Source organism: Sycon ciliatum, chromosome 12 (assembly GCF_964019385.1).
Source record: "Sycon ciliatum chromosome 12, ocSycCili1.1, whole genome shotgun sequence".
In the NCBI taxonomy this organism is placed as follows: domain Eukaryota; kingdom Metazoa; phylum Porifera; class Calcarea; order Leucosolenida; family Sycettidae; genus Sycon; species Sycon ciliatum.
The window spans coordinates 20,137,498-20,154,883 of record NC_088654.1 but is presented as its reverse complement, the minus strand read 5'-3'; the positions used below and the strand labels follow the sequence as shown (position 1 = coordinate 20,154,883).

Sequence of the window (17,386 nt, the reverse complement as noted above, 5' to 3'; positions counted from 1 at the left end):
ATGCCCCGTGTGTGAGCTATGCCCATGTGTCTGAGCTATGTCCATGTATGTGAGCTATGCCTCTGTATGTGAGCTACACCCCTGTATGTGAGCTATGCCCATGTGGATCCATGAGAAAACTGGATCCAACTGGGTCCGACATTCAGCGTTGCCATGACTGTAGACTGGCTGTGCTGTAGTACTTTCAAGCCCTATTGCCCTTGGTGAGGTGTGAGGGTGCTTAGCTTCCTTGTTGTGTCTACTGCTTCCATTCCCTCATGCATAGCATGGCTTTATCTTGCCCGAATAATGCAGTTAAAATGAGCGCTCGCTACTAGCTCGCTGGTGAACAGAACTTACGCACTCCGACTTGGTAGAGGCGGAAGCGGGTGTTGACAGACTTGGCACCGGATGGTAGTGTCATGTTGAACTGCCTGCACATTCACACGTCCACACAACATACAGCAGCCAGTATGCTTAGAGATGTCAAAGTGTTAGGAGAGATAGGTAGATGTATGTATGTATGTATGTATGTATGTATGTATGTATGTATGGATGGATGGATGGGTGGGTGGATGGGTGTATGGATGGAGGATGGATGGATGGATGGATGAATGGATGGAGGATGGATGGATGGATGGATGGATGAATGGATGGAGACAGACAGAGAGACAGTGAAGAAACTGCGTTTAGTACTTGGTCTGTCATGTGTGTGTGGTATGTGTGTGTGTGTGTGGGGGGTGCTAGGGTGAAAACCGCCATTCCTGGCTAGCCACTCTACTCTGCTCTCCTGAACTTACTTGGGTGTGAGGAAGTCGTTGGTGAACACTCGGAGTGTAGTCCACGTGGTGCCACCATTCTTAGAGTACTGCAGTAGCAGGTAATCACTGGTCAGGGTACTGGTCTCACACGATGTCAGTCGACCACTGGAACCCTGACGCAAGTAGAACATAATGGAGGAGTCGACCGCGGTCGTGTCCATGTCCACCGTGACTGCTTGTCGCAGGCCGGCGCCACTGAAGTAGAGATTGTTTCCGGAGGAGATGACGCCGCACGATGCACTCGTTGTAGCGCTGACAATCTTACCGCCTAGACGTACACAGCAGCAGCAGCAGCAGCAACAACAGGAGCATGACACAGTGTATGGACAGGCATACAGCAGGGGCGTCGCTGGTCGCCCTTTCAGGGGGGGGGGGGGGGGGGGGGGTGTGCATGGCCCTATAATTATTATGTGTAGCATGGCTGGTGCATGGCATTCATGGTCATTATGTGCATGCTGAACCTAGGTCGAAATGTTTAGGGGGTGCACGTGCCATCCTGTGCCCCATGCGGGCTACGCGCCTGAGTGCTAGCCTATATCCGGACGGATTGGCAGCAGATGATGGATGCATATCCATCTATACAGGAGTGAAATAAGCACCCACTAGTGTGCAACTCTGCGAAATAAGCACCCACTAGTGTGCAACTCTGCAGAGTTGCACACTAGTGGGTGCTTATTTCACTCTTGTATAGATGTATACAGTGTTGCCGACGCCGAAACCCCACATCACGTGTTCCAGGTACGATTTGTACTGCGTACAACGAAGGCTAGCGTGCTATTTTCAACTCCATTGGTCGCTAAAAACGGGCTGGGAGCGTACAAGAGGAACACTAGACAAGGTGATGTGAGTTCCTGCCATCGGCAGACCCCATAGAAAAGGTTTCCAGAGTTACACACTCTTGAGAGCTTACGTACTCCTGATCTATACAGTAATACACTTGAAAATATTAATTTTATAGACAGATAGATGTTTTAAATTTGACTGTAGTGGTATATCCTTGGGCATTTAATTGTTTTATTTCGAATAACCTAGCCCTGTTTTATTGCTCTGATACAGAGACAGACAGACATCTCAAGCTTTCGGAGAGACAGCAGCAGGGTTAGACGCATTCTGAGCGCACCGTACATTCACAGTGAAGCAGGAAAACGTGTACACACTCTACAGCCTACCCTCGGGCATGTGGCAGTAGGTCACACAGCAAAAGATATTGAGTGTGGCTCACATACCTGACTATGGGGTATTCTGCATTGTGCGGAGTAAAAGCCACCCTTTAAACACCAATAGTTCACTCCAAAAGAAAAAGTCGGTGCGGCTTATACTACGATGTTCAAGCTGACGGTGATAAACAGGTTCGTTCAGCTTGCTACTCAGAGTTTCATGCACTGGTAGGTGCAAACTGAACTCATGTCGTTTTTTTGGTGACCATTGTTTATATCTTCAGATAGTAGTGCTGTTCTGCCGCAAGACATTGAGCCCTCTTGTGCAGTGGTTGCTCCCACGCTTGGTAGTACAGTAAAGCTTGTCAAGGCAACCACCTGGATAAGGCGAACACCTGTCCTAGAAGACCACTGGAACCAGGATCCAGGGATGCTATTTCCAGTCACTTGACCCTGGATAAGGCGACCACCTGGTAACAGAGACCACATCTTGAAGGTCCCTTGAGCGGTCGTCTTAGACAGATTTCACTGTACTACCATATCATAATAATAATAATGTTATCAGCATATTTACCTTGTACCAGCTGCCAGGTAGCTGCGGACAGCGCTCCGCTCTCAAAGTCGTCGCTGATCAGCTGCAGTCGCGCGGTAGCCGCCGTGTTGCAGTCCGTACCGGAGTAGCCGCTGTCGCACACGCACGTGGGCGACGGGCTCGCCGTGCACGTGCCGTGGCCGGAGCAGTGGTTGGGACACGGCGCGCCGATGTAGACGTTGTCGATGGAGAACTGTGGCATCTGTGTGGTGGTTGCCAGCACGGTGGGACCGACACGGAAACGCACGTTCCTGTGTGTGTGTGTGTGTGTGTGTGTGTGTGTGTGTGTGTGTGTGTGTGTGTGTGTGTGTGTGTGTACAGTGCACGCACGCACGCACGCACACAAACAAAACAGACAATGGGCACACCGTGCAGAGTGGCCAGGGTGCAGCATCCGTCTTGAGTTGATTACACAACACACACTCCCAGCTGTGAACAACACATTTCTGCTGTCCAGATGCTCATCGTGTTCACATACACCGTTGTCTGACATGTTTCAAAAACAATGCACAAAGTACCTACAGTAAATCAACAAATATTCGGCGAATATCTATTTTCGGCCGAAAATTTGTCGACTTACAGTAGCTGCATGACGTTTTAGGGCGACTGCCAGCACGGTTTAATTGCACGGTTTAATTGCACGGTTTAATTGCACGGTTTAATTGCACGGTTTAATTGCACGGTTTAATTGCACGGTTTAATTGCAGGGGACAGAAAGCAATGAACGCACCGGGTTTCATCCACATCCTAATGCACTGGGTCATGATCTGTTAGTGCTAGCTAGCTCTAGCCAGTTCACACAGCTCATATGATGGTGATTTAGGGGGATTTACGCCTCTCAAACCGTCCAGGAAGAGGAACTCCCATTAGCGTGAGCAAATGCCATCGGTCCCTTGGTGTTCGTCCTAAAGAGATTTGACGGTGGACGATACCTGAATGGCTAAAACAACTTGTAAAGGACTTACATCTGATCGGCAGTGAACTGCCAGGAAATTCTCTGGAACGTCTTGAAGGCATTATCGTAGCCGTAGTAAGTGGAAGGGAGTGATTCGTACGGGCACGCTGACGAGGGCGTGATGCTGCGACAGTTCAGACCGTTCACCAGGTTGTAGTTGCTGGCATTGGTGCTCATCGTTAGCGGTACGGGCAGGAGATTGAGTCCGGCCGTGCTGCTGTACGACGTTGTACAGCCGATGCTCAACTGCACACCCATACATACATGCATGTACACACACACACACACACACACACACACGCACGCACGCACAGAAACACGGACAGGTGAGGGTTGGCCGGGAGAGGTAGACAGAGGCAGTAGCGAGAGTAAACGGCATCCATTTCTTATTCAGCAAACCTGTTAGCAAAGTATGATGTGTCCACTACGGTTGAACATGTTTGAGTTACGGGTGAGTCTGTCCCGAGGGTGCCCGAATAAGAGCGGTCCTATAGTGTATGTCCGTTCAGTCGTCCCTCATTAATCCAGAACTTTATAAACCAGCATTCTCTATAAACCAGCAGCGTATTGTTCAGTCGCAAAGTGTCCTCTTTATGCACATTGCAGCAGCGAATCAGATTTGTTAATCCAGCACTCTCCCTAATCCAGCAGAATATCTTTAGCAGAAACGGTGCCGGAATATAAAGGGACCACGGTGGAAACTGTCCCTCACCTCAAACATGACAACATCGTTAGCATTCACGTTCATCGGCACGGTCTCCGCAAAGTGGAAGGCACCGTCGAGCGTGGCAGCAAAGTCCAGCGCAGAGCCCTGCGTCCCGGGGCACGACGAGCCGCGGACACCACCGGGGTACCACAGCCAGCCGGTAGACACACCCGTGTTGAAGTTATCTACCAAGGAGGTCGGTAGCGGGGCCGTGCCGGGTCCGATGTAGAAATTGTCAACTGCCCAAACATCGAAGTTGGCGCCCGTGAACTGCGTCTGCCAGAAGCGGAAGCGAATGTGATCCGTGCGGTACTTCATTGGTATCGCAAACTGAACTTGAGACGGGACCTGCATGGCACGACACGATCACAACAAAAACAACCCACGCAGAAAGGAAGATATTGCAAGACATGTTATTGAAACGAGTCGAAAAAATTTAACGCTCGTCCAACATTCGTAGGTTTGCGAGAAGATACGTTAACGATCTTGCAGTCTTCAGGCATAGCCGCACATAACACATACAGGGCATTACAGCCTCAACAGAACTTGTTATAACGAAGAAATGCCATCCGTTAAAACATTTACTTCCTCGTTACATTTTACATGTTGTATACAGTAGAGGATCTCCACTAAGGTCGCAGTTTGACACTCACTCACACATACTTTGATACGTTCGTGTGCGTGTACATGCGCCTGGACTTCTTTTGAAGTACATTTTCATGACTGCATTCTCTGTTTGCTGTTCAAATGCCCTAAAGGACACTTGGTAGAAGGACAATGTGGTGACAGCCGACACAAGGTCAATGGACAGTGTGGCGCAAGTCAACCAACACACATGATACGAAGACAATTGATAGAAGGACAGCGTGGCGAAACACACAGCAGCAGTGCCTGCTTCAGATCCGGATGAGCCAGCATAGTCACAACAAGAGAGTAAATTATTGTGCCCGTTTCTGAGGGAACTCACACAACGGCCACTAATAGCCGGTATATCCAGAGTCAGTGATCTGGCTGACAGGATGCATACACCTGGTTAAACAGGAATCGGCCAGTTGCGCATCAGAGCTGGGTTATCATGTCTGCATACGCTTTCACCTAACCTAGCTAGGGTGGACGGACTTGGCCAGAACGTTGTGCCAGGTACAGATGTACTATGTGCTAGTAAGCTGACACCCAGGCTTAAGTTGAGGGGGGGGGGGGGGGCTGAGCCTGTGCTGACAGTTGACAGAAGGACAATGCTGTGGCAATCATTCGGCAGAGTAACAGCAAGAGTAACTGACCAGGGGATTGTACGGGTATTGGTTGTAACCCAGGGTCTTCCAGTACGTCCAGGTCATGCCGTAGTCTAGCGAGGCGAGCAGGAGGACATCCTCGTTGACCTCAGCACCGTCACAAGAGCCGGAGCCACCGATGCGGAAGAAGAACGTCATGATCTCCGCAGTGCGCGTGTCAATGTCCACGCTGGTTGCCTCGCGCCGGTCTGGTCCATCCTGTCAACAGCAGCAACAGTACATGCATAGTTGAGGAGAGATCATACATAGATACAGGTAGGCAGTGAGCAGACAGTGGATGAGACTACTCTGTGAATGGGTGGATGTATGGGTGGATGCGTGGATGGATGGATGGATGGATGCGTGGATGGATGGATGGGTGCATGGATGGATGGGTGGATGCGTGGATGCGTGGATGCGTGGATGGATGGGTGGATGGATGGGTGGATGGATGGGTGGATGGGTGGATGGGTGGATGGGTGGATGGATGGATGGATGGGTGGATGGGTGGGTGGATGGATGGGTGGGTGGATGGATGGGTGGATGGATAGATGGGTGGATGCGTGGATGGATGGATGGATGGGTGGATGGGTGGATGCGTGGATGGATGGATGGATGGGTGGATGGATGGGTGGCTGGATGGATGGGTGGATGGATGGGTGGATGGATGGGTGGATGGATGGGTGGATGGATGGATGGGTGGATGGATGGGTGGCTGGATGGATGGGTGGATGGATGGGTGGATGGATGGGTGGATGGATGGGTGGATGGATGGGTGGATGGATGGATGGATGGATGGATGGATGGGTGGATGGGTGGGTGGATGGATGGGTGGATGGGTGGGTGGATGGATGGGTGGATGGATGGGTGGATGGATGGATGGATGGATGGATGGATGGGTGGATGGGTGGGTGGATGGATGGGTGGATGGGTGGGTGGATGGATGGGTGGATGGATGGGTGGATGGGTGGATGGGTGGATGGATGGGTGGATGGGTGGATGGGTGGATGGATGGATGGATGGGTGGATGGGTGGGTGGATGGATGGGTGGGTGGATGGATGGGTGGATGGATAGATGGGTGGATGCGTGGATGGATGGATGGATGGGTGGATGGGTGGATGCGTGGATGGATGGATGGATGGCTGGATGGATGGGTGGCTGGATGGATGGGTGGATGGATGGGTGGATGGATGGGTGGATGGATGGGTGGATGGATGGATGGGTGGATGGATGGGTGGCTGGATGGATGGGTGGATGGATGGGTGGATGGATGGGTGGATGGATGGGTGGATGGATGGGTGGATGGATGGATGGATGGATGGATGGATGGATGGGTGGATGGGTGGGTGGATGGATGGGTGGATGGGTGGGTGGATGGATGGGTGGATGGATGGGTGGATGGATGGATGGATGGATGGATGGATGGATGGGTGGATGGGTGGGTGGATGGATGGGTGGATGGGTGGGTGGATGGATGGGTGGATGGATGGGTGGATGGGTGGATGGGTGGATGGGTGGATGGATGGGTGGATGGGTGGATGGATGGGTGGATGGATGGATGGATGGATGGATGGATAGACAGACGGACATACAGATTCAAACTGAGCGACAGATAGAGAGATCGGTAGAATACTAGATACTGTGGTGAAAGGGAACTATGGTGTTCGAATACTTATGATAACATTGTGTATGCATTTACAACTATTATTCACGATTTGCTGGAGTTACTTACGTGGTTTGTTATATTCTTGCTCAGTGAAGTCCCTCTGCAGAATAACTCTACGATGTGTCACTATCTGACAGGGTTTACTGTCACCCCGTATCGGGTGCAAGCACCCACTGACAGATCAAACACTTTTCTTTCCTCATCTTTGATCTTTCTGTCTTCGTCCTGCTCACTACTGTTTGTCGTTCGAATTTCTGATTTATTTATTTATTTTGCTTCTGCATTTCTGCATTTGTTTTGCACCATGTTTTCCATGGATACGCGGGCTGTGCGCAGCAGCGCACCTTTCTGGGGAGACTGGTATCGTTTTAGGTTGCGTCCCGCTACCCTTATTTGTTGCGTGTAGTACGCTGGTCTCGTTTGTGCTGCACTTCTACGCGCACGTTTTGCCAGGGACAGCGGTTTTGCATTCGCTCTTCTTGGCGCAGCCAGTTCTCTCTCGCGTCTCTCTCATTTTCTCTCTCCTTTTCAACCATGCATAATTTGTTCCTTATCTGAAAAGGCTGTGATCTTTTGTGTGACGGTGTGCACGGGGTGCATGACTGAGTGCCTGGGAAGGTTTAGATAACAAAGTGGTGCCGAAACCCGGGATGACGTCGCAGTCGAAGAACATGCGGATGCCTTTGCGGCACATGAACCGGTCGCAGTCCTCGTGCTGGAAGTAGGTGAGGAAGGCCTGGTCGAACTCCTCTGGAGTCATCTCGTTCAGCTCATTGGGGATGAGAATCCAGCTGGGCATGTAGTAGGCCTCCTCGGGACGCTCAAAGTCGGGCACTACGGGGTCGGTCTCGGTGACATCATCAGGATTGAACGGCTTGCCGTCGATGATGATCTCTCGCTTCTCACCGGCGGTGGTCGCTGCGGTGGTGTTGTGGCGCACCAGAGCGGTGGCAGAAGGAGCCCGACGAGCGGTCCTGGCCACAGCAGTGGTGGCTGCCGGGAACAAACGGTTTACAGCAAGACGCAGCATCTTTCTCCTCCGTCTACACACCGTTCAGTTCGGACGATGAGACAGGTCACGTGAAGCCAAACTGTCCGGAGTACAAGAAGTGGCGCCAGTCCCGCCAGCAGTCTGACACGTCCTGGCGTGCAAAGGAGTCTGAAGTGCAGGCCGCAGCACCTGAGCGCACGCCTGATCCATGCCTCTGTGTGCCTGATGCGAATGCATGCTCTTTGCCGCGTCTCCATGTGGATATTGCTGTGGGAGAACAGTCTGCTCGCCCTAAGGCAGTCGTGGACACCGGCGCCAGCCGCAACCTGGTGAGCCGGCAGCTGGTGGAGGCCCTGAATGTGGATGTCCGTCCGTCCGAACTGGCAATTTCGGCTATTGACGGCAACAGTGTGCCTATCCAGGGTGAAGTTTCGCTGCAGGTGTCCAGACTCGATGATGCTGTTTATCTGCCATGCACTACGAGTCGGTTTCTCGTCGTCCCTGATTTGCATGCCGTTGGCTCAGATCTGGTCATTGGCCTGGAACTGATTTCCGCACTGGGCGGTGTTGACGTCCAGTATGATCATGGCGTGCTCACTGGTGTGACGTTTGGCACGAAACCGCAGACCATTGACCCAGTTGCAGCTCCACCCGAGAGGTCGACCCATGACCATCCATATGGGCATGTGACAGTTACCAGAGATGACGAGGGTAATGTCACCCTAGCAACGGATGATGGCCAAGTGTGCTGGGACGCTGCTCGTAAGAGATGGGAGCTGACCTGGAAATGGCAAAGTGGGAGCGAGCCTCAGTCGCCCGTTGGCTGTGGCATAGGCGAGTACTCTCGCTCGAAACTGACTGATGAGCAGGAGACCCTGTTCCAGCAGGAGGTCCGGACTTGGATTGACAACGGCTGGCTGCAGCCGTATGATGTGGACCAACATGGCCAGCCCAAGTGTGTGCTGCCTTTCCTTGCTCAAGTCCAGGAGCACAAGTCGTCCACTCCAGTTCGCCCTTGCTTGGACTATCGCAGGCTGAATGCCTGCATCATCTCACATCCTGGCTCAGAAGCACCTGCCTGTGGTGAGAAATTACGGAAGTGGCGGCAGGCTGGACCTGCATCTGAGTACGTTCTCCTGGACATTCGCAAGGCCTACTTACAGGTCCATGTCGCACCATCATTGCTGCCATACCAGGTTGTCCTCGTCGACGGCCAGCGTTACGTGATGGAACGGATGGCGTTCGGTCTATCCATTGCCCCCAAGTTCCTAGACATCATAGTGAAGTGGGTCTTGCGTGACGTGGTCGATGCCGACAACTACGTGGATGATATCCACGTGCCGCGTGACCGTGCTGCTGAAGTGTCCTCTCAGCTTGCTGCGTTTGGTTTTGAGACCAAGCCTGCAGAGCCATTGCCTGATGCCCGTGTTCTGGGCTTGCAGCTCCATTCTAGCGCCACGGGTGAAGTCTTGTGGACCCGTCGTCAGGGTGTTGATCTGTCTGTTCCACCCACGACTACGAAGCGGGAACTCTTCAGTTGGTGCGGTCGGGCGCTCAGCCATTATCCCGTCTGCTGTTGGCTTCGTCCGGCCTGCAGCTTCTTGAAGCGCCTCGTGTCTGGCCAGTCCGCATGGGATAAGCCTGTCTCTCCTGAAGTACAGCGGTTCCTCCAGGAACTGTCCGATCGCTGTGTGCGAGAGGATCCTGCTCATGGTACGTGGCATTCTTCCTCTACTGGTTCTGGTTTTGTTGTTCATTGCGATGCCTCTGATGTTGCTATTGGTGTTGTTTTGGAGTGTGATGGTTCTGTTCTGGAAGATCGTTCTTGGCTCCGGCCAAAGGACGACCGGCGTCATATCAATCTTGCTGAGTTGAATGCTGCCTTGAAAGGCCTCGAGCTGGCTATTGATTGGAATGTCTCTTCTGTTGTGCTCAAGACAGACTCTAAGACTGTCTTTGGTTGGCTCCAGGCTGTGTTGCGCAATACTGAACGGGTGCGAGTTAGTGGTTTGCAACATGTCTTGGTTCAACGTCGTCTGCAGATCTTTACAGATTTGATTGAGGCATCCGGTATTTCGGTCACAGTGGAATGGGTGCCAAGTTCTGAGAATCATGCTGATGTACTGACTCGTGTTCCGCAGCCGTGGGTTGCTCATGCTAAGAAGTTGTGTTCTTCTGCTGATGTCGCTGCTTCTGCCCCCTCTTCTACACTTTCACATCCATTGGAGTTTGACGTGTTGAAGTCTGGTCAAGCTACTGATGATGCTATCCAGAGCGTTATTCGCGATTTGTCTCGTGACGTCTCTGTTTCTGATCCGTCGTTCTGCAAGTTTCGTAAGCAGTTGTGTGTTATTGATGGTCTATTGTGTCGCACTTGGCGTGACCCCGTCGACGGTGAGGTACTGGTTCCTGTTGCACCGCAATCCACCGTTCCCGCTTTGATTACTGCTGCTCATGCCAATACAGGTCATGGCAATTGGGAAACTACGTGGCGTTCTCTGTGTCAGTCTTGTTTCTTTCCAGGTATGTCTTCGCTATGCCAGGCCTATGTGCGTAATTGTCAGGCCTGCCAGGCTGCCAATCCCCGCAGTGGTCCACCAGCTCCTGCTGTTCAGAATGACGTTCCTGTCAAGCCGTGGGACATTGTCCAGATCGATACACTGGAGCTCGGTGTCAACCAGACCGGTCAGTACCATTGTGTGTTAGTGGTTGTCGACATGTTTTCCCGTTGGGTCGAGGTGGTACCCTTGCGGCGTCATGATGGTCGCTCTGTTGCAGAGGAATTTCTGCGTCTCTGTTTGAAGTTTGGTCCGCCGCGTGTGGTGCGTTGCGACAATGGTCATGAGTTCCGCAATGCTATTGTGTCTTCTTTGTTGGATGTGTTTGGTGTTTGCGTTCGTACTGGTGCGGTCCGTCACCCTCAGTCACAGGGTGGCGCCGAGAGATTCAATCGTACTATTCTCACTCTTATTCGCAAGGTGTTGGATACTGCTGCCGATTGGCTAGCCGAGCTAGAGATTCTCCTCTTCTTCTACCGTACTCGTCCGCATAGTGAATTGAAGATTTCTCCCATGCGTGCTATGTTTGGCTGGGAGCCTCGTGCTCTATTTGTGGACGGTATACCATCTACTCTTTCGTCCTCTCTTTGGGTTGATGGTGTGTGTGATAAGGCTGCTCGGATTCACGACTATTTGACGGCGGTTGTTGCAGAGCACGCCCCTGCGCCTGTTGTTGAGTCGCCTTCTTGTCCGTATGTTGTTGGTGATCGTGTTCTATTGCGTAACCCTGATCGTCGCCAGAAACGTCAGCCCCCGTTCGATTCTGGTTGGTCAGTTAAACATGTTATTGGTCCTGCCAGTGTTGTGATTTGCCGTGTGCATCCTGAGTCAGGTCGTCGTCAGGAAAAGGTGGTCAATGTCGAGCTCTTGAAGCGTGATGTTGGTTTGGTTGTTCCTGATGTGCCGTGTGCTCCTCTAGTGCCCCCGCCTGATGTTGGCGATGTTCGCGTTGATGGTCCTCGTGATGATGGTGATGATGATGGTTGGGTTTGCTTGGACATTTCCCCCCCATCTGATCATCTGGTTGGTGGTCATTCATTATGTTGTACCTGCGCCTGCACGTGTTATCTCTTCGTCGTAGCTGCTGCTGTATTTGTGTCTCTGTGTGTACATGTGGCTGCACGTGTTGTCTCTTCGTCGTAGCTGCTGCTGTATTTGTGTCTCTGTGCTGCTGACCCGTACATGCTGCTGCGCTGCTTTGTTGTTGACACGTGCACCTTTTTGTGCTGAGTACACCACCTTTTGTGCTGACGAGGGAACCAATTTCTGATATCATGTTTTCCTTTTGCCATGTCGTTGTCAGTTGTCCGACGGTCGTCGTGAGTTGTCAGACGTTCGTTGTCAGAGTCAGTTGTCCGACGTTCGTCGTCAGTTGTCAGTCATTCGTTGTCAGAGTCAGACGTTTGTTGACAGTCGTCAGTCATTCGTTGTCAGTGTTAGTTCTCCATTATGAGTTCTTCCGTCGCCGCTTGAAGTAAACTATGAAAAGCTCTCTCTCTAGCTCTAGAGAAAAACCACTGACTAGTTCGTTTTGAGGTGTGGCGTGGCGAGGATAGAAGAGGCAGTTCGTTCTCAACCTTCCGAGACGACATTTGGCGCCCAACTAATCGAACCCACGACCCTGAAGCTCGTCGCTCTCCGGCCGGTGTTTTTCGTTTTCCTCTTCGCGTTCTCGCCATGGCTCCGCTTTGCTGCGTCTGTTCAACCCTTTCCTAGATCCTCGGAGCTCCTACTCAGGTGAGCATGCCTTTGTAATTGTCTGCTCTGCTATGCGTAATGTGTTGCCGTACCTTGTATTCGATTTCGAATTTTCAAATAATTGTTTTGCGTCGGGTGACTCGGGTCCCGTGGAACCTTGTTCTCTTGTGTTCGAGTGTGTACTCGTACTCGAGTCGTAGTATAGTGTAGTCTTGCTGCTCGTTGGAAGTTCGCCCCGTTGTGTTAGTTGTGTTGCTCTGACTACCCTGTACGCCTCGTACTGTACTGTTGTGTATGAAAATTTCAAACTTCTGTGCGTGCGCTACTCGTTCGAATCTGGAATTACTTGTGTTTGCATGTTCGTCGTGCATTCAGCATGGGTAGCTTTGATCTCGTCTTGTGTTGTGCACTTGTGCTTGTCACGGAGTTGCCGTCGGACTGCTCCGATAGTGTGACTGTGTCGCGTGATTTGTTTAGATGTCCACCTGAACGTTCTCGAGGTGCTGCCTCGTATGTAGTCGATCCATATTGTTTTGTTTCGTGTTTTTACCGTTTTAGTAGTAGTTTCTCCATGTTCTGTGTACATGGTGTAGAGCGTTGTCAGGCTCGGTCATGCACTGTCAACAAAGTAGGAAAGCTGTTGGCTTCCGGTTTGGTGGGAGGTGTGAACTTCATGTAGGATTCTCGTTCTTGATCCAGGTTGAATTTTGTTTGTGAGCGTATGGTTTTGTAATAATTGTGTTTCGGCATGTGGGTTTCTCTAGTTCGTCTGGGTGGGCGTCTGATCATGGTGAGCCACGGTCTGCTTGGTGGTCTGCAGGGATCCTGCGCTTTTTTGTATCGGTTTGCCTTGCGGGTGTTATGGTTTCCGTGTGTTGCTGGCTGGCCCTTGTGCGTCCCAGTCGGTGCCGGACAGTTTTTTTTCTTCGGTTTTTCGGTTTTGTGAGCGGATGTACTATAAGTTCCGTGTTATTCAGGTTCGATCCCTGCGGGTTTTCAGGTTCAATCCCTGTGGTTTTTTTCAGGTTCAATCCCTGTGGGTTTTTTCAGGTTAGAGACCTGTGGTTATTCAGGGTAGCGCCCTGTGGTTTTTCTTCATTATCTTTTGCGTATTGGTAACCGATTTGTTTGTGTGTCCTCAATGGTGTCCTCACTGATTAATTGCTCCTGTTTCAATTGACGTGTTCTTCCTGGCTGTTCTTCCCTTCCTTCGTGTGCTTTTCTGATTTTTGGTGATGGCTGAGATGTTTGCGTCAGTCCTTCTCTCTTTCTGTGTGTGTCCTGTGATTCTCGGAGTTTCTGTAGCGCCATCGGTTTTCGGACAGCCGGCCAGTGTGCGTCCTGCTGCCCCAGTCTTCTTCTCGGTCGGTGCGTACTGTCGGTCTCGCCGCTCCTGGAAGCGTCGCTGGGTCCGTCGGCATAACCTGTTTTCTCATGCATTTGTACTTTTGTTTTGTCATGACTGGTGGATGGGTGGCGTACTAGGTTGGTGCTGTTCTAAGAATAAAAGATCCAAAGGGACAAACACAGGTCGAACAGCTCGCCAGCCGGGGTCCTCTGCAAAAATCTGTTGCTTGCAGGTTCCGTTGATTGGTGCACAGTTTTGCGGGGCTCCCGACTGGTGTTAACCCTCCTGGCCTACTCGTCATGCGTTCAACAGTTGTGGCCCACCTCTTTTGTGTTTTATTGTCGCCTGTTTATGTTGCTTCATATTTCATTTCCCCTGTCTTTCTGTCTTCTTCTCCGGTCTGTCTTCTTCCGTTTTTTATACACTTCACTTTTGCTTCCATCCACAGGAGTGGATGTCTTTTTTTGGTAGGGGATAGTGTTGTACCTGCGCCTGCACGTGTTATCTCTTCGTCGTAGCTGCTGCTGTATTTGTGTCTCTGTGTGTACATGTGGCTGCACGTGTTGTCTCTTCGTCGTAGCTGCTGCTGTATTTGTGTCTCTGTGCTGCTGACCCGTACATGCTGCTGCGCTGCTTTGTTGTTGACACGTGCACCTTTTTGTGCTGAGTACACCACCTTTTGTGCTGACGAGGGAACCAATTTCTGATATCATGTTTTCCTTTTGCCATGTCGTTGTCAGTTGTCCGACGGTCGTCGTGAGTTGTCAGACGTTCGTTGTCAGAGTCAGTTGTCCGACGTTCGTCGTCAGTTGTCAGTCATTCGTTGTCAGAGTCAGACGTTTGTTGACAGTCGTCAGTCATTCGTTGTCAGTGTTAGTTCTCCATTATGAGTTCTTCCGTCGCCGCTTGAAGTAAACTATGAAAAGCTCTCTCTCTAGCTCTAGAGAAAAACCACTGACTAGTTCGTTTTGAGGTGTGGCGTGGCGAGGATAGAAGAGGCAGTTCGTTCTCAACCTTCCGAGACGACAATTACGTCCCCGTGGTTCTCTGCAGCCCCCTGCTCGCTATCGCTAGGCATCTGTCTTCCCTGCTGTATGTCATTACATGTATGCCCCATCCAATGTTATCAGGTGGAGGGGTGAAAGGGAACTATGGTGTTCGAATACTTATGATAACATTGTGTATGCATTTACAACTATTATTCACGATTTGCTGGAGTTACTTACGTGGTTTGTTATATTCTTGCTCAGTGAAGTCCCTCTGCAGAATAACTCTACGATGTGTCACTATCTGACAGGGTTTACTGTCACCCCGTATCGGGTGCAAGCACCCACTGACAGATCAAACACTTTTCTTTCCTCATCTTTGATCTTTCTGTCTTCGTCCTGCTCACTACTGTTTGTCGTTCGAATTTCTGATTTATTTATTTATTTTGCTTCTGCATTTCTGCATTTGTTTTGCACCATGTTTTCCATGGATACGCGGGCTGTGCGCAGCAGCGCACCTTTCTGGGGAGACTGGTATCGTTTTAGGTTGCGTCCCGCTACCCTTATTTGTTGCGTGTAGTACGCTGGTCTCGTTTGTGCTGCACTTGTACGCGCATGTTTTGCCAGGGACAGCGGTTTTGCATTCGCTCTTCTTGGCGCAGCCAGTTCTCTCTCGCGTCTCTCTCATTTTCTCTCTCCTTTTCAACCATGCATAATTTGTTCCTTATCTGAAAAGGCTGTGATCTTTTGTGTGACGGTGTGCACGGGGTGCATGACTGAGTGCCTGGGAAGGTTTAGATAACAGTGGGTATGTTTTAGGATAATTAGAATTTCTGCAAAAAGAGCCGTTTTCAAGGACTTTGAATCTCCATAGTAGCCTTGTCATCTGTTCTCTTCACTTCCAGCCCAGAACACACTAACAGTCCTGGGCTACACTGCGTACAACTATTATTTCTAGTGGTGTGCACGGGTAGACGGGTACCCGTGCTACCCGTGAGGACCTCGGTACTTAACACTGAAGTGCTTCATTTCACGTACCTGATCGAAGGAGGCGCTGCCACCGGAGAACAGAGTACCGCATCGCGTGCCAAACGTGTAGCCCGATGCCGAGACCCAGTTAGCTCCGCTGGTGGCCTCAGAATCATACGTATCCAGGATTGTAGTTGGGAACGTGAAGTTGCTCTTGGAGCAGTCCGCGCCAGACATCACCACTGTGGTGTTGCTATTCACAGTAAACACGTCACACCTGCACCGCAACACAAAGACCAGGGGCGTCGCACACGATACGGTCACTACGGTATTGACCGTACCACTTTTTGCCCCAGGTACCCCGTCAATTAATAATATACACTGACGTGGGATCTAAATTTCCAAAATTTTCGGCTCAGCCATCACTCTCCCATGAGTAAATTGTACTTCAGATGGCTGACCGTACCACGCTATAACACCTTCCGATGCCCCTGAAGACATTGTCATGGGCAGGAGCAATGTTACCGGCAATGTGCCTTGTTAACGGAGACAGTACAGAAAGTCAGCCCACAGGACTCATCCATATTTGCGCTGGGCTTCCCAGAGGATGTATCCATGATTAGGCTGGGCTTCCCATAGGACGTATCCATATTTAGGCCGGGCTTCCCATAGGGCGTATCCATATTTGGGCAGGGCTTCCCATAGGACGTATCCATATTTAGGCAGGGCTTCCCATAGGACGTATCCATATTTAGGCCGGGCTTCCCATAGGGCGTATCCATATTTAGGCAGGGCTTCCCATAGGGCGTATCCATATTTAGGCAGGGCTTCCCATAGGACGTATCCATATTTAGGCAGGGCTTCCCACACTCTTATCCATAATCAGGCTGGGCTTGCGCAGGCAAGTATCGGCTTCAAACCCAGCGGAGAAGCCATCAGTGATCACTCCGCTGCAATATCCAACATTCAGCGCAGACTACAGTGCAGACCACAGTGCAGTGCAGACTACAGTGCAGACCACAGTGCAGTGCAGACTACAGTGCAGACTACAGTGCAGTGAAGACTCACGGCAGGACTTACTTGCAAGTTCCGTTGGCTTGGCAGGCGCCACCGTTTGTGCATCCGCCCGCGCACACGCCGACAAAGACGCTGTCGAGGGACCAGCTGTATGTTGCACCGGACTGCTGCCAGCGGAATCGTACACCGTTCGCCCTGTACAGCACAGCAAGCACACATGGAGTAGTATTGCATAAGTGCAAAGTTTCGTTTTGGAATTAACTTTCGCTATGTTCGTTAGGGGGCACCAAATAACTAAACTGTGTACCAAACTAAAGTTTTTTTTCTGAACCCTGCTGGTGGAGCGATCTAACGAAAGATTTTGTGAATGAAAATTTGTACTTCTACAGTAGGTTATTTAGTGTAGGCCATGTGTACATCTTGCTGTGGTGTGAAAAGAAATCTTCGTCTTCAGTTCGTCATGTCCAGTTGTATGTCCGTCGTCTTGTCATAATCATGCAACAGTGTTCTAAATGTAGTTATCGCCGTCCATTGTCTAAGTGTGGAGATGTCACGGGCCTGGGAGTAAGGTGGGGAAAGTCCAGTTTTTTTGCGACACACAGACCAAAGCACATGCGTGAGACGAAAACACGAGAAGGACAGAGAGAGAGAGAGAGAGAGAGAGAGAGAGA

The 17,386-nt window shown here is 51.0% G+C and overlaps 1 protein-coding gene and 1 long non-coding RNA gene across 2 annotated transcripts in view; one reads left to right on the top strand and one right to left on the bottom strand.

Annotated features, from left to right (window-relative positions):
- Positions 1-17,386, bottom strand: part of LOC135828544 (uncharacterized) — a 95,423-nt gene that overhangs the window by 17,867 nt on the left and 60,170 nt on the right. Inside the window, exons 35-42 of the mRNA XM_065340986.1 lie at positions 16,779-16,910; positions 15,768-15,975; positions 5,491-5,700; positions 4,217-4,558; positions 3,515-3,750; positions 2,532-2,800; positions 780-1,068; positions 340-413 (exon numbers count right to left, since the gene is read on the bottom strand). Of these exons, the coding sequence (XP_065197058.1) occupies positions 340-413; positions 780-1,068; positions 2,532-2,800; positions 3,515-3,750; positions 4,217-4,558; positions 5,491-5,700; positions 15,768-15,975; positions 16,779-16,910 (1,760 nt within the window). The remainder of the gene's footprint in view (positions 1-339; positions 414-779; positions 1,069-2,531; positions 2,801-3,514; positions 3,751-4,216; positions 4,559-5,490; positions 5,701-15,767; positions 15,976-16,778; positions 16,911-17,386) is intronic.
- On the top strand, positions 11,740-14,697 carry LOC135828546 (uncharacterized). The gene is made up of 2 exons (XR_010555701.1): positions 11,740-12,434; positions 13,692-14,697. It is a non-coding gene; the product is annotated as an uncharacterized LOC135828546 (long non-coding RNA).